The 15,818-nt window shown below is 42.1% G+C and overlaps 1 protein-coding gene across 4 annotated transcripts in view; it reads right to left on the minus strand.

The window, feature by feature from the left end:
• The window catches only part of SMTN (smoothelin), a 206,451-nt gene that overhangs the window by 100,998 nt on the left and 89,635 nt on the right, over positions 1–15,818 (minus strand). For all 4 annotated transcript variants that reach the window (XM_068240805.1, XM_068240797.1, XM_068240820.1 and 1 more), the window contains exons 2-5: positions 9,197–9,354; positions 3,464–3,554; positions 1,017–1,095; positions 758–870 (exon numbers count right to left, since the gene is read on the minus strand). In XM_068240805.1, the coding sequence (XP_068096906.1) occupies positions 758–870; positions 1,017–1,095; positions 3,464–3,554; positions 9,197–9,354 (441 nt within the window). The remainder of the gene's footprint in view (positions 1–757; positions 871–1,016; positions 1,096–3,463; positions 3,555–9,196; positions 9,355–15,818) is intronic.

Below are 15,818 nucleotides of genomic sequence, written 5' to 3' on the forward strand. Positions count from 1 at the left end.
CCATAGGACGCAGGACGACGGGGGAAGCCTCGATAGGATCCGGGGGCTTCCCCCTCCCGAGGTGAGTACCCCCCAGGGGCTGTTTTTCTCAGTACAGGTTTTCTTTAAGATTCCCTTTAATCTAAGCTATAGGAACACCATTCTTAGTTTAAGCCTCCGGGTGGGTGTGTCTCTGTACCAGGTTGACTCAATAAAAAGAGAAAACCATTAAAAACCTTTAGAGTAGCAGAGATAATTTACTCTAGTGAAAAATGTTAGTGTATATCACAGTCAGGGCTGAAACCCACTAGAGCAAATATTGATCGTTTAGGGAGTGATTCAAAACGCTAGCGATTTCCCCTAAACGCTCAGCTAATGTTCATGGATGGGCCAAAATTCCACTGGAGTGAGGATTATCAAAATCGCAAACGAAGGACATGCAGCATTTTTGAGCGTTAGCATTTCTGCAATTCAATATAAATGCTGGCGTAATCACTCATGAATCGCTATACAGAGGGATATCGCTAGCATTTTTAAATTTACTGAAATTACTGCACACAGTAAAAAAAAAAAAAAATTGAAAGGACCAATCTGAATTAAAAACGCTAATCGCAAATCGCTGGCAAAATGCTTACTTTTTAAACGCTCTACAAAAATCGCTAGAAAACGCTCATGAAATTGCTAATTAAAAACGATAACGATTGCAATTAGCTATAGCGCTTTGCAGTGGGTTCCAGGCCTAAGGGATCTGGGGAAAATATGATGCTTTTGCACTTACCAAAGAAGGAGGTAGATCCACAATATCCTCCAAACCTTTGGACTGTTTGGACTGCATGGTGCCGTTGTCCCTTTCAGTGTTCCGACCAACCAGCATTCCCGCCAAGGCAGCAGCTAGAAAACAGATTGAAAAAGCAAAAATGCATCACCTTAAATTATGCAAACCATACGCAAAACCCATACAGGAAATACCATACTTATCAGCACTGTTCGATACAGGACAAAAATCCAGAACCAGTTTACACTGAACATGTATTTACCTTCAATTTCATCATCCCGAATTTTCCGTATAGCAGCTCGAATAAGCTTCCTCTCTTCATACTCACTGGCGCCTCGCAGCTAGGGGAGATGAGAAAAGGTGTCAGCTCTCTGCATCAGCATTTTTCATTATTTCTGCAATGTACTCCTTTACTAATCATGGTTTACACCAAGTACCCTCCCCACTGTAAGATGTACACCTCCACGCATAATACTACATAACTGTATAAATTGTTTTCAAAACATACTTATTTAGGTTTGTCAATCTATTTTTTTTTTATCTAAAAAAAACCCCAAAATGTATAATGGATTGACTGTCAGAAGTTCAAGAACCTCTTGAGTCCAATAGAAGTAGTCCCAGGGGTACATGTTGAGAACCTAGGCACTATGCCACTTTTGCTGCCAAACTGCTTATAGAGATGAAACTTCTAAAAGGCGCACATTGTACCGCCTCTACTGCTCACCAAAAGGTTGTGCTCATAAGTTAGGGAAGATCAAATGTAAAGTGAAAAACAAACAACATGTATTGTAATCAAAATCATAAATATGTAAATATGGTAAATCTACATACTGGATGCACGTGAGATTTATTTTGTATAAAGTGTCAGTTATTTTTATTCCTGGAGATTATATCAATCTAACCACACAAACAAAACAAAACAAAATAAAAACATTTTAATCAGGGATCAAACTGGGAAGGGAAGCAATGGGAGTTTAAATAGTAGCAAATGTGTTACTCATTGCCATCAAATATGCCCTAATGCATTGCTCACTGTTTTTAATCTAACACTTGGGATGGTCAATGATAAACAAACCAATCCTAGGTGGTGCAGAATTATGCCAATTTATATGTAAATTTCTGGAGCTTGAAAATAAGCCAATCAAATTCCACCTCCGCATAATTTGGTCCAATTTCAAGCTGTATAAAACGTCATGTCGTTTCTCCTCTCACCTTCTTTAACAGATACGCCACTAGCCTCTAAACTAGTGCCACGTCTGTGAAGCACTTGGCAGCAAACTGTCACCTGAGGCATTGAGTTGCTCTATGGACGAAAGTAAATCGCGTGTATGTAGCTTAGGAGAGGTCTAGGGGTAGCAACAGATTCCCATTTCCTAATCAGCTGGTCAATTCACACAACATGTTGCAGTGTAGCCACTCTTGTCTAAAGTTTCTTGTCTTAAAGCAGAATTGTCAGCCACAAAATCAAATTCCATTTACCCACTATGTGGTTATTATGCAGCCTGCAACCTTACCCTGCATTGCAACCACTCCAATCTAATCAGAAATGTTTCTGCTATAATAAATCTTATCTCAGTCAGACTGGCTTTATTTGGTACATTGCAGACGAGGAGAAAGCTTGTCATCTTTCCTCCCACATTCATGCTTCTCACTGATTGGCTGCGGGCAGTTCAGTGTGAAGCTGCTGAAATCTGATCTATGCTAACAAGCTAGATATGAAAGTGCAGTTTCTAAGAGGAAAAAAAAAAGTGTAAGGGGGAAAATCACATCAGGATTGGCTTCAGCCAGAGGAAGTCAACATGAAAAATGACAGGAGCAGTTTTAATCTTTACTTACTATATAAAATTCACTGAAATCAAAACATGGACAGTACAAAACATATGTTGTGTAAGTAGAACAAGCATTTATCAACTTATGTGGTTTTTTTTTTAACCCCTGGGATAATATGGCTGTCCATGGCTGCTTTAATGCTTATCTAACTGATGTCTGAATGGGTGGGCATTACCGCACAATACCATACACGCTCTTTAGCCAAATTAGAAGTTCTCTCCTGAAATAGCCTTCCCCATCTTGTTCAGTACGGCTTTATAAATACAGCACGTATGACAGTAAGGGTTTAGATTGGCCTTATAGCCAACTTACATTTTTTTTTATCTGCTCTTCCTCCCATCACATACATTTGGTAATAGGTGGAAAACAGTTTCCTTCTTCATAAAAATTGAAAGGTTTATAACATCTACCCGATTTTTATTCTGGTCTGTGTTCCATTTTGAGTTTTTTTTTTTTTTTACTTTTCCTGTTGTCACTGACAAAGCAAGAAGTAAATTGGGTCTCCCCCAGTGGTAGACAACAATGCAAATTTAACAGTCTAACCTTACCAGCATACCAAAAATAAAGATACTTTGCAGTCTATGCGTACACTGAAAAAACTCCCTTTTTGTCCAGTGAAACAACCTTAGAGCACACTAGCAATAACATTGAGATGGTTAACTAACTTTTATCCACTCTACCATAAAAAGGGGTAACTAGACCTTTCTAAAGATCTTCTGTTCATAGCTTTCATTGCACAAATATTTTCACAGCAGTGATGGAGAAAGGGCAGCAAGCAACAATACATGCAACACAGCAATGGGCGATATGAGGAGGAAAAGATTGGGTGAAGGCATGATTTACGATCCACTCCTATCATCGGCATGGTAAGATATGTACCAGTGTTGTCAGCTCCTCCACATCATTTATCTCCTGTAGCCTTCCAGCCAACACATGCAGAGCTCGTTGCTGTGTCTCTTCTCTGTCCGCCCTAGAAAGAAGAAAAATGGGCCATGGATTATTAAAGGCATTTGTAGAGATTCATTAAAAGCAGAAGTCCAGGCAAAATCATAAGTCATTTACAGTATGCAGTAAATATCTTAATCAGGTTAGCCATGCTTTTATCTACAGCAGTCCCTCCCCAGTTTTGAATGAGCAATTAGTGTCTTGAAAGACACTAATTGCACAAACCATCTGTGCAGCCACATAAGAGAATACAATAACAATGAAGAAAGAGTGGGAACAGGATGTATAGTTAAAGGTGACCATACATCAGGCGACTTGACGATTATGGTGACACGTTTCGACACCAGTGTGTCTTTGTCAAGCTGTTTGTGCCTTGACAAGCTGACTTGACAAAGACAAAACTGGTTTATCGAAACGCGTCATAATCACCCGGCATACGGAGCTTGCCTGGACCCCAGACCTACCACGTAACCTTGTTGATGTCCCCCGCTGTCCATGGTCGCCATTCGAGGAGTGAAACATTGAGTATGTAAGATACGCTTGCAAATCTTTGCGATCGTGTACATGCAATTCTTTAGCAATTTGCCAATTAAAGGTATTGTACCATAGAGGTGCTCTCTTCTCTCTCCTTTTTCTAAAAAAAGCCCTTGTCCTGATTATTCATCCCCAGTCTAACAAATTGACTATAAGGAACTGAATTTTTCACATAACTTTTACATTTAGTACTTTTCCTATGGCAATATGAGCAGTAGCTCTCAGGGCCATTGCCCACCGCCAAATCCAAAAGGACATATTAAAGTAGTCAACCTGTAGAAACTGTAGGAATGACAAAGTCCTCCCTGGTAGATGATCAAACCAGAAGTATAGTGTCAATGTACCTGGACCATGCCCTTAAAGTGGACCCAAATTAAAAATACAAGATTTCAGAAATAAAATCTATTTTCTAAATTATAATAATAAATAGCAGCCTTTTTTCAGCTGCATGATGACAAATATAAAATATTTTACATTTATTGGACGAATTCCTCCCTTCCTTTCATATTGCAGGGACAGAATCCGGCAAACTAGTGGAGTAGGTGGTGTCCAGCAAAGTAAAAATTGCTAATGGCTGCCACCTGAATAACCCTAGTTATGAAAAGAGAAAGGTGAAAAGTATGCACTGAAATGCTCATAGACTTGGAGTGTTTATTTATCTTTGTATGTGTCAGAGTGGTGCAACTAAATATTTTGAATAATAAAAAAAAAAGTTTGGTTTGGGTCCGCTTGAAGTGTTTCCCATATGGATTTACATCTGCCAGAACACAGGACTTCTCCCGCTCAGCCAAATAGAGATTTGCAAACGTGGGGGCCTTACAGATCCCCATCGCTGTCCCAGAAATTTGTCAATACCAATCGCCCTCAAATTTAAATGTGTTGTGGGATAACACGGAGTCCAGGCACTAACAGACGAAATCTGTAAATGCGATATCTAAGTAGGATATCCATCCTGGATACCAGTAATGAACTCCAGAAAAATGGTTTACAATTTGCAGTCAGAGTTTCAAATTTGATATCAATCTATTTAAAATGCATACAGAAGTGGAGTATGTTTGGATTTTATGAGAATAGGGAATACATACCTGATGTACTCTCTGGTAGTATTTACTCTTTGGGGGTTTATTCCCTGTGAGCAACCCACTAGCACAGATGTACACACTACGGTATGGTCAGACACTATGGTATGCATGTCAAACTCTGGCCCATGGGCCAAATCTGGCCCAGAGATCTATATTTGGTTGATGGTTGTGGTTCCTCCACTTTGCAATATGCTTGGCTCATTCTAGACCAAGAGGAAAGCTATAAAGTAGGTGAAGCCCTAGATCATCAGGAAAGTCATATGTGGGGGAAGGGAGTGAGTGTGTGTGTGTGCGCGTGTGTGTGTGTGGGGGGCACCAGTCACGAGGGAACTGCATGGAGAAAGGAGGGGGGTCACTGGACACCAGGAAGCTGTTTAGGGGTGTGAAAGGGGAACCACTAGATACCAGGGAACTGTTAAGGCGTGGGAAGGGGCTCTCTAGACACCAGCCAGACACTATGGAACTGTACAGAGATGGGAGAACATTAACTCTCAGGGAACTTTATAAGGGAGGGAGGTGGCCAATAGACATTGAGGTTGGCCCCTGAATGTACACCACTGAAAGCACACAATGATCTATTTGGAAGGTCATTCTCTGTGCTTTTAGGGCCCGTTTCCACTATAGCGTTGCGGAATCGCCGGCAAATCACCGCAGGAAAATCGCATGCGGGTGCGATTCTGCATGCGTTTTTTGCCGCGATTTCGCATAGGTTAGGGTGATGCGATTTTAACCATGTCACTGCCTGTGTGAATTAACATGGGTACCTATGCAAAATCGCGGCAAAAAACGCATGGGGAAAACGCATGCGATTTCCCTATTAAATACATTGCGTGCGATTCGCCTGCATTCCACACGCAGGCGAATTCTGAGGGCCCTACCCTGCAGATTTTTTCTGCACAGAAAAACGTGCAGGAAAACGCACAAGTGGAAACAGTCCCATCCACTTGTACTAGCTGTCGCGATAGTGGAAATGGGCCCTGAGTGTAGCACAAGACTAAAGGCTGAAGTTCCTACTGGAGCCGTCCTTAACTCCCTATTTATGTGGGTGCATTTATTTTTTTAATCATACTAGATTTCAAGTAAGAAATCGTCCTAATCTGTGCACGCCTGTGAAGTTTATAAGAGAGAACTGACAACCTACTGACTGGAAACAGGAAACAGCATAGAGATAACCTGTTAAAACAAAGCAGTGTAGTTGTGATGAAAACTCAAAGTCCATATTTATAGAATTGTAGTAAATGTAATTCAGAGCATGAAGCTAACAAATGTATTAGATTACAGTGTATTTGCAGTTTCCTGTTCATAGCTGCCCACAAGAGTTTTCCTGTATGACTTCTGAATAGTTTTGGGATTTCCATGTTTACCTTATGTAAAAGTATGTTTTAATCAAAACAGATTGTTTGGTATTTTTGCTGGACAATAGTGCATCAGGCTTAACCACTTGCCGACCGCGCACTCATACCGCGCGTCGGCAAAGTGGCAGCTGCAGGACCAGCGACGCAGTTCTGCGTCGCAGGCTAATTGATCAGGAAGCAGCCGCTCGCGCGAGCGGCTGCTTCCTGTCAATTCACGGCGGGGGGCTCCGTGAATAGCCTGCGGACCGCCGATCGCGGCTCGCAGGCTAAATGTAAACACAAGCGGAAATAATCTGTTTTGTTTACATTGTACGGCGCTGCTGCGCAGCAGCGCCGTAAGGCAGATCGGCGATCCCCGGCCAATCAGCGGCCGGGGATCGCCGCCATGTGACAGGGGACAGCCTGTCACTGGCTGCACAGGACGGATAGCGTCCTGTGCAGCCCAGATCACCAGGGGGGACAGGGAGGAGAGGGAGGGGGGGAATCTCGCCGCGGAGGGGGGCTTTGAGGTGCCCCCCCCCCCCGCAACACCCATCAGGCAGGAGCGATCAGACCCCCCCAGCACATCATCCCCCTAGTGGGGAAAAAAGGGGCGATCTGGTCGCTCTGCCTGCACCCTGATCTGTGCTGGGGGCTGTAGAGCCCACCCAGCACGGATCAGCTAAAACAGCGCTGGTCCTTAAGGGGGGGTAAAGGGTGGGTCCTCAAGAGGTTAAAGTGAACCTCCAGACTAAAAATCTACTCAGCAGCACTGAAAAGGCTTGGTGTTTAACAGTTTCACAGCATCAGAACTTTGATTTCTCAAGCCTCATTTTTAGCTGCACAGAAGCTAAGCTCCACCCCATCAAAGAAATCTGCCCAGGCATTTTTCCCCTGATGCTGTGCAAAGCATGATGGGATTTCTGGGGTTGTTCTCATTGCCTAGAGCGTGCAAGCTGAAAGGGGGGTCAGGACACAGGAAAGATGGAACTGTGTCTGATGCTCCCTGTCACCTCCTTTCAACCAAAAAGATAGCTGCCCCCATGAAATCACATTGTTCTTTTAAAACCGGGTAGGTAAGAGACTAGATTACCTATATTTTAATTAACATACCTAATGTAACTTAATCACAGTATGTTTGTTTATGCTGAAGACCCTTTACTGCACAAGTTACTTTACTGCTGTGATAGGTCACAGTCACACTTATACTTTTGGATTCAACCTTGGGAAAACACTAAAAGGCAAAATTAAGTGTACAAATAGTAACTACATCAAAGAAGAAAAAAAAAATACATCCCCGATTCCACTAGACCAGAGCAGCAAGACAGATTAAAAGAAATGCGTTGTTTAAGAGGGGGGAATAAAGGCTCACGAGGCTTAGATTTGCAGTGAGAAACTGCGATTTACTTTTCTTGCTGCTCTTTTCCAGCTCTGGATGCTGCAGCAGAGAGCTCCGACAGGCATTGAACACATTACCCCGCGCATGTGCCAAACCTGCTCACTAGCACAGAGCCATCTTGGCAGCCATACTTTCCCTGCACATCAGTGTGAAGAGGAGACTGAGGCAGCAGGAATGGAACCTTTGAACAGACACATTGTCCTGCAGAGAAAACAGAACATCCTTCCCAATTTTACAGTGCTCCAAAAAGACCAGCTCCGGAAAGTGAGTGCCTAGGAGACTATAAAAGAGCTGCACCCAGAAAAGGGACTACCTGCCAGGGAAACTGCATAGAGACATAGAAATGAGTACCATGCAACATAGGAACCAGAATTAAAATAACAGAAGGAAGTAGCATCTAATCCATGTCCAATCTGGCCAGAAACACCAAACAAGTAGGGATGATCAATATCATCCAAGTGTATGCCAATTTATGAAATGTTTATACAAACACATGCAGCTTGAAAAATAGACCAATCAAGTCCAACCGAGGTTTAAATTGATTGGCCCATTTTCAATTTGCATCATCCCTATAAGCAAGTGAGGTGATGGGGGAAACAATTATAAAGCTGTGATCCAGCTTCTGCACATAGCATTCAATTGCTTTTCCCTGCAGTACTACAGGAGACAGATTTGGAAGAATCGCCTCACCTTGTGTCTACTCCTGGACACAGGCTTCCTTTTGCAGCTCTGCCTTGATCTAATAGTATCAGTTTTGTGGCGCATTCTGCATATCAAATAATACAGTTATATGTGCGCACCACCTCACCAAATAATGTAGGCCAGTGTGCTGGGGGAAAAGGAAATTCACAGTCACAAAGTATAACCATTATCTCCCCTTTGGCAAAGTAAATAAATAGTTTTTTTTTTGATTCACAATCACATTGTTGGTTGAGTCTTGAATCACACAGGAACCTGGACTTACTACAGTGGGGCCATTTTAGTGGAATTTCTTCTACTTTGCAAATGCATATCTAATAAGTGGCCGTGATGTGAGGCAGTATGGGAGTAGATCTGCACCAGACCTCAACCGGACCTCACACCTTTATATCCCCTATAAGGTTTTATAGCCATTTTAGGAAGCTCAGCCTAATAACGTTAAAGGTTCCTCCAAAATACCCCAAACCACTGACCCTGTTCTCCTGAAACAGTCTAGATGTAAAATATTCGGCATCTAACTACTCTGGAATGAAATACAATAAAATAGTAAATAGTGTGTAAACTTATAGGACACAATAAACAGATGTTAAATGTCACTACAAAACAAATGATAACAAACCCCGGCTGATTCTCTTTGTCCTCCTGTCCATTGCCTTTTTCAGATCTGAAGCGTTTGGAGGCCAGGGCTTCCTCGCATCTCTCCAGCTCCTTCCTGCGTAACTCTCGAATTGCTGTACGGATCTCCCGCCTCTCTGCCAGGTCCAGGGTGACTTCCAGCTGCCACAGAAAGAGAACACGCACATCAGCCAACAGTAAAATGGAGATGAGGGGATTTATACAAAGTAAATTGTTAGGAAATCTTGATGCTGGGTGACTGAATGAGAGGAGGACTAAGATTTTCCATATGCAAAACAAACAAGGCTTTTAAATTTCAACAAAATTTGTTTATGGAAAACTAGATTTTCAGTGCATGACTAAGTGAAAGATGAAGATTTAAGGCTGCTTCTTACAGGCCACCCTCAGAGCCACATCATACATGAATCGCTCCCTGTACCTAAAAAGCTGACAGCTCTTTAGGGTTGTCAGGAAGGCAATTTTGTTCAGCATCCCACACTGAAAGAATGCATATGCCGCAATGTGCCTTGCCTTAGGATAAAATATTCTAAAACGATTAAAATGAGAGGAGGCAGAGGTTGACTTACCTCCTCCAAGCAGACACCCACGAGTATTGTGTATATTCAAAAGTAACAATTTACATACTCCAGAAAATGCAACATGTTTCGCGGGTATATCCCGCTTCATCAGACAATAGAGATGGAGCATAAAACTCAAATAGGTCTGGTGCAAAGCTCAGTGCCTCTGTCAGAGGCGACAGAGGCGCTGAGCTTTGCACCAGACCTATCTGAGTTTTATGCTCCATCTCTATTGCCGGATGAAGCGGGATATGCCCGCGAAACATGTTGCACTTTCTGGAGTATGTAAATTGTTGTTACTTTTGAATATACACAATACTCGTGGGTGTCTGCTTGGAGGAGGTAAGTCAGCCTCTGCCTCCTCTCATTTTAATAGTTTTAGAATATTTTATCCTTTTGGCGCCTCTGTCTGCTTATACAGTTCCTGAGTCCACCCTTGGTGGAGGGGTGTTGCCCTTTTTTCCTATCTACAGAGAGCGACTTCTAAATCCTGAGTGGGGACAGGTCTAATCTCCTCACCTGCTGATACAGTGGTTACCTGGATGGTAACCCATGTTTGAGAGTATAAATACATACTTACCTTTCATAATCACTTACCAGTACATACTACACTATATTGGGCTCTCGGTGTCTCCATTCTGTATTGCATTGTCATGCCCACCTACCATACTTAAAAGTGGCCTTAAACCCTGACCTAAACAATTTATTGGCTCCTGTATTTATCAGACCGTAGTGTGTGGGACCAGTATTACCCTCTTTGCTTGCAGACGGGGACCCTAATAACTGGAGTATAGCCAATATTGATGGCAAGGAGCATTAAAGAGACTAACATTTTTTTCTATCCTATAAGTTCCTATACCTGTTCTAATGTGGTCTGGATTACAGCAGCCTTTTCTAGTTGCACTATCTCTATAATATATCTAATCTTTTCTTTGTCAAGCCTTCCAGAGAGGAATGCACTGCCTCTGCTAAGATAGGTAGAAGTTATGCATGACCCCTCCAGGCTCTGTGTGTGTGCTTTGTTTATTAGTCACAGACAGCTCTCAATTTCAGCTTGTCTGAGGGGGGAAAGGAGCTTCCCATGCTGAGAAACTGAGAATCCCTGACTGGAGTTCACGATGTAATAAAAACTTGTAGTATACTGTAACATGAGAATTATATTTTAATACAGTGGAGGAAATAATTATTTGACCCCTCTCTGATTTTGTAAGTTTGTCCAATGACAAAGAAATGAAAAGTCTCATAACAGTATCATTTCAATGGTAGGTTTATTTTAACAGTGGCAGATAGCACATCAAAAGGAAAAATCGAAAAAATAACCTTAAATAAAAGATAGCAACTGATTTGCATTTCATTGAGTGAAATAAGTTTTTGAACCCCTACCAACCATTAAGAGTTCTGGCTCCCACAGAGTGGTTAGACACTTCTACTCAATTAGTCACCCTCATTAAGGACACCTGTCTTAACTAGTCACCTGTATAAAAGACACCTGTCCACAGAATCAATCAATCAAGCAGACTCCAAACTCTCCAACATGCGAAAGACCAAAGAGCTGTCCAAGGATGTCAGAGACAAAATTGTAGACCTGCACAAGGCTGGAATGGGCTACAAAACCATTAGCAAGAAGCTGGGAGAGAAGGTGACAACTGTTGGTCATTTTGTGCTCCTTCCATTTTCGAACAATCGCACCATCAATCGACCTCGCTCTGGGGCTCCACGCAAGATCTCACCTCGTGGGGTGTCAATGGTTCTGAGAAAGATGAAAAAGCATCCTAGAACTACACGGGAGGAGTTAGTGAATGACCTCAAATTAGCAGGGACCACAGTCAACAAGAAAACCATTGGAAACACATTACACCGCAATGGATTAAAATGCTGCCTATGACCCCCAAAACACTGTCCCCACCGTCAAGCATGGGGGTGGAAACATTTTGCTTTGGGGGTGTTTTTCTGCAAAGGGCACAGGACAACTTAATCGCATTAACGGGAAAATGGACGGAGCCATGTATCGTGAAATCCTGAACGACAACCTCCTTCCCTCTGCCAGGAAACTGAAAATGGGTCGTGGATGGGTGTTCCAGCACGACAATGACCCAAAACATACAGCAAAGGCAACAAAGGAGTGGCTCAAGAAGAAGCACATTAAGGTCATGGAGTGGCCTAGTCAGTCTCCGGACCTTAATCCAATAGAAAACCTATGGAGGGAGCTCAAGCTCAGAGTTGCACAGAGACAGCCTCGAAACCTTAGGGATTTAGAGATGATCTGCAAAGAGGAGTGGACCAACATTCCTCCTAAAATGTGTGCAAACTTGGTCATCAATTACAAGAAACGTTTGACCTCTGTGCTTGCAAACAAGGGTTTTTCCACTAAGTATTAAGTCTTTTATTGTTAGAGGGTTCAAAAACGTATTTCACTCAATGAAATGCAAATCAGTTGCTATCTTTTATTTAAGGTTATTTTTTCGATTTTCCTTTTGATGTGCTATCTGCCACTGTTAAAATAAACCTACCATTGAAAGGATACTGTTCTGAGACTTCATTTCTTTGTCATTGGACAAACTTACAAAATCAGTGAGGGGTCAAATAATTAATTTCCTCCACTGTATGTATACACACACACACAGTGGGGTGCGAAAGTTTGGGCAACCGTGTTAATCGTCATGATTTTTCTGTATAAACTGTTGGTTGTTACGATAAAAAAATGTCAGATAAATATATTATATAGGAGACACACAGTGACATTTGAGAAGTGAAATGAAGTTTATTGGTTTACAGAAAGTGTGCAATAATTGTTTAAACAAAATTAGGCAGGTGCATAAAAGAAAAGAAATAAAATCAATATTTAGTAGATCCACCTTTTGCAGAAGTTACAGCCTTTAAACGCTTCCTGTAGGTTCCAATCAGTCTGGATTCTGGTTGAAGGGATTTTGGACCATTCCTCTTTACAAAACATCTCTAGTTCATTCAGGTTTGATTTGCTTCCGAGCATGGACAAATCTCTATAACTCACACCACAGATTTTCAATTATATTCAGGTCTGGGAACTGAGATGGCCACTCCAGAACCTTGTACTTGTTCCTCTGCATAAATGCCTTAGTGGATTTTGAGCAGTGTTTAGGGTCTTTGTATTGTTGAAAGATCCAGCCCCGGCGCAGCTTCAGCTTGGTCACTGATTTCTGGACATTGGCCTCCAGAATTTGCTGATTCTGAGTGGAATCCATGTGTTCCTCAACTTTAACAAGATTCCCAGTCCCTGCACTGGCCACACAGCATGATGGAATCACCACCATATTTTACTGTAGGTAGAAGGTTTTTCTTGGAATGCGGTGTTTTTTTTCCTCCAATCATAAAGCCCCTTGTTATGCCCAAATAAGGTCCGGATTTAAGCCAAGGCCACCTTGGCCATGGCCTAGGGCACCACAGGAGCAAGGGCACCAAAGCAGCTGGCAAAACTGATGCAACATTTGCAAGCTTGCAAATGCTACAATGTAGGGAGATCAGGCAAGTGTATGAACGCGGTACTCTGCTGCTAGCCACCTGTGCAGCAGCCACCTTGCTCTCTGTGCACGTTTGCATTGTGGCCGGTAGCTATGGACTTAGGCAGCATTGGAGATGGAAAGGAAGAGGAAGCTTCTGCACTGGTGACGAGTGGAGAAATGAGTGACACTGATGGCTGCTGCGATGTGAAGGCATGCTGGCTACCTAAACTGAAGGGGGGAGGATTAAGGTAGTCACGACTCATCTGGCTACCTATACTGGAGGGAAAGGAGGGGGCGAGGGGTCATCTGGCTACCTATACTGGGGTGGGCTACCTACACTAGAGGGAAGGGGTCATCAGACTAATACAGGTTTGCGAGAGAGAGAGAGAGAGAGAGAGAGAGAGAGAGAGAGAGAGAGAGAGAGAGAGAGAGAGAGAGAGAGAGAGAGAGAGAGAGAGTGTGTGTGTGTGTGTGTGTGTGTACACACAGTGGGGTGGTAAAGTTTGGGCAACCTTGTTAATTGTAATGATTTTCCTGTATAAAATCGCTGGTTGTTACGACAAAAAATGTCAGTTACATATCATATAGGAGACACATACAGTGATATTTGAGAAGTGAATTGAAGTTTATTGAATTTACAGAAAGTGCGCAATAATTGTTTAAATAAAATTTTGGTGTTAATAAAGTTGTCGCTGTCCCATTTTAAAATGCAAAACACTGTATAAACCCTGCCTAAAACTAGCGATTAAAAGCCAGGATCACGGTGGGGAGCGGCGGAAATGGCAAAGAGGGATCCAGGAGATCACAGTGACTCGATTGGTATGTTTTTATTGTACAAATCGGACAGTACAGATTCTCTTTAAGGGTTTCTACACATGTGTGAGCTAGTGAGGTATAACACTTCTAGAAAAAGCTACTACCCCAGCGTTGTGATTGATACATACAGAAAGTCACTCCCATAAGCCTGGCTAGACAAACTTATTACTCATGTGGATGGCGTCATTTTTAATGTAAAAGCAGATAAACAGCAGGAGATAGCCCAGAATGAAGAAAGAAAAGAACACAATCATGAAGGCCGTTTAAATATACATCATAAAAAAAGACTAAAAATGTATACAGTATGTAACAAAAATACTTAGGTGAACTTTCCTAATAGCTACAGTGCACTTCATTCTGGAGAAAAACAAAACAAAACACCAAAACTAACAGATGCGCCACTCTAACCATTTGGAAGATGTTAGGACCTTTTTCAGGTTCTTATCGCTCCTTATCACATGTACAGATAATATAGCTGTAGTTGTCTGCACAACAGGAAATAAGTCCAATCTTCTTAAATTGTTCTGCAGATAACCATAACAAATAGTCCTTTCCCTTTGTATTGTTGTGGTATTTATAAAACCACAACACAGGAAATCATAAGCAAAGTTCTGTGATAAAGGAAGTCATGTAGTGTCATTATTAAATGGCTTCCAGCAAGGATACATCTGATAAGCCTGATGACAGGTGGTGCATTCTTTTTATTGCACAAATAACGCCATCTCCAGGATGATACTAATAAAATGCAACTAAAGCTGAAAACTCACCTCCCAGGCAGGAAGATGGATCACAGCAACGTCCGCCAACGACCACTCCCTGATCCATCTTCCTGCCAATAGGTATACGCAATGTCACAGGATGGGTGCGAATGAGAGTTTAGGCGATTGCGGTACTTTGCACGGGAGTCACCGGGGATCTTAAAGATCTGCCGTGACGGACGTTGTCATCGCGCATCACCAGTTTGAATAATCGCGCAGCTGTACCCACGTCCTGAGTTCGCAGAAATGATCACTTGTTTTAAAAAAAAAAAAAAAAATCCCAGACGTTTACTGGGAAAAAAACTGCATAGTGGGTACAGAACCTGAACTGAAAATTAAAAGTCAAAATAAGCATACACAAGTCATACTTACCTTCCATGTAGTCTACTCCTCAGTGTCTTTCTCCTGTCCCGCATCCTATTTGTTCACTGTGATCAAGGGAATTTTCCGTCCTCCATTTTGAAAATGACCATTACCCCATAACAGCTTCCTGGTCAGCACACAGTTAAACTGTAACATCACCCACTTGAGCCATAGGGAAACATAGACATTACCTGGTTTATCAGTTTTCCTCTCAGCTATAACTGACAGCAACTGATATTTTACTGACAGCAACTGATATATTTCAGATCTGACAAAATTTTGTCAGAACTGGAAGGGATAATTGTCAGAAGAAAATGGAGAGCTTCTGAGAGGAACTGATGGCAAGGAAACTATGTAATGTTCATTTGAAGTTACCTCATGTGTTTATTTTAAATAATTTTACTCAGTACAGGTTCTCTTTAAGGAAGTACAACTACATTCAAACTGGGACATTGTTGTGTGTTGCATCAGACAATTGCCAACGTGATAGATTTTTATTGTAATGGTACATCCACATTAGCAATTAGCAGTGAGGTTCAGTGGATTTCATCGCATATGTGCTGTATGTGCACGTTTGCAGTTGCAGCAAAGCATCATCATCATGAACTCTATGCTTCGCAGTATGCATCATG

This window comes from Hyperolius riggenbachi, chromosome 1 (genome assembly GCF_040937935.1).
Source record: "Hyperolius riggenbachi isolate aHypRig1 chromosome 1, aHypRig1.pri, whole genome shotgun sequence".
Classification (NCBI taxonomy): Eukaryota; Metazoa; Chordata; class Amphibia; order Anura; family Hyperoliidae; genus Hyperolius; species Hyperolius riggenbachi.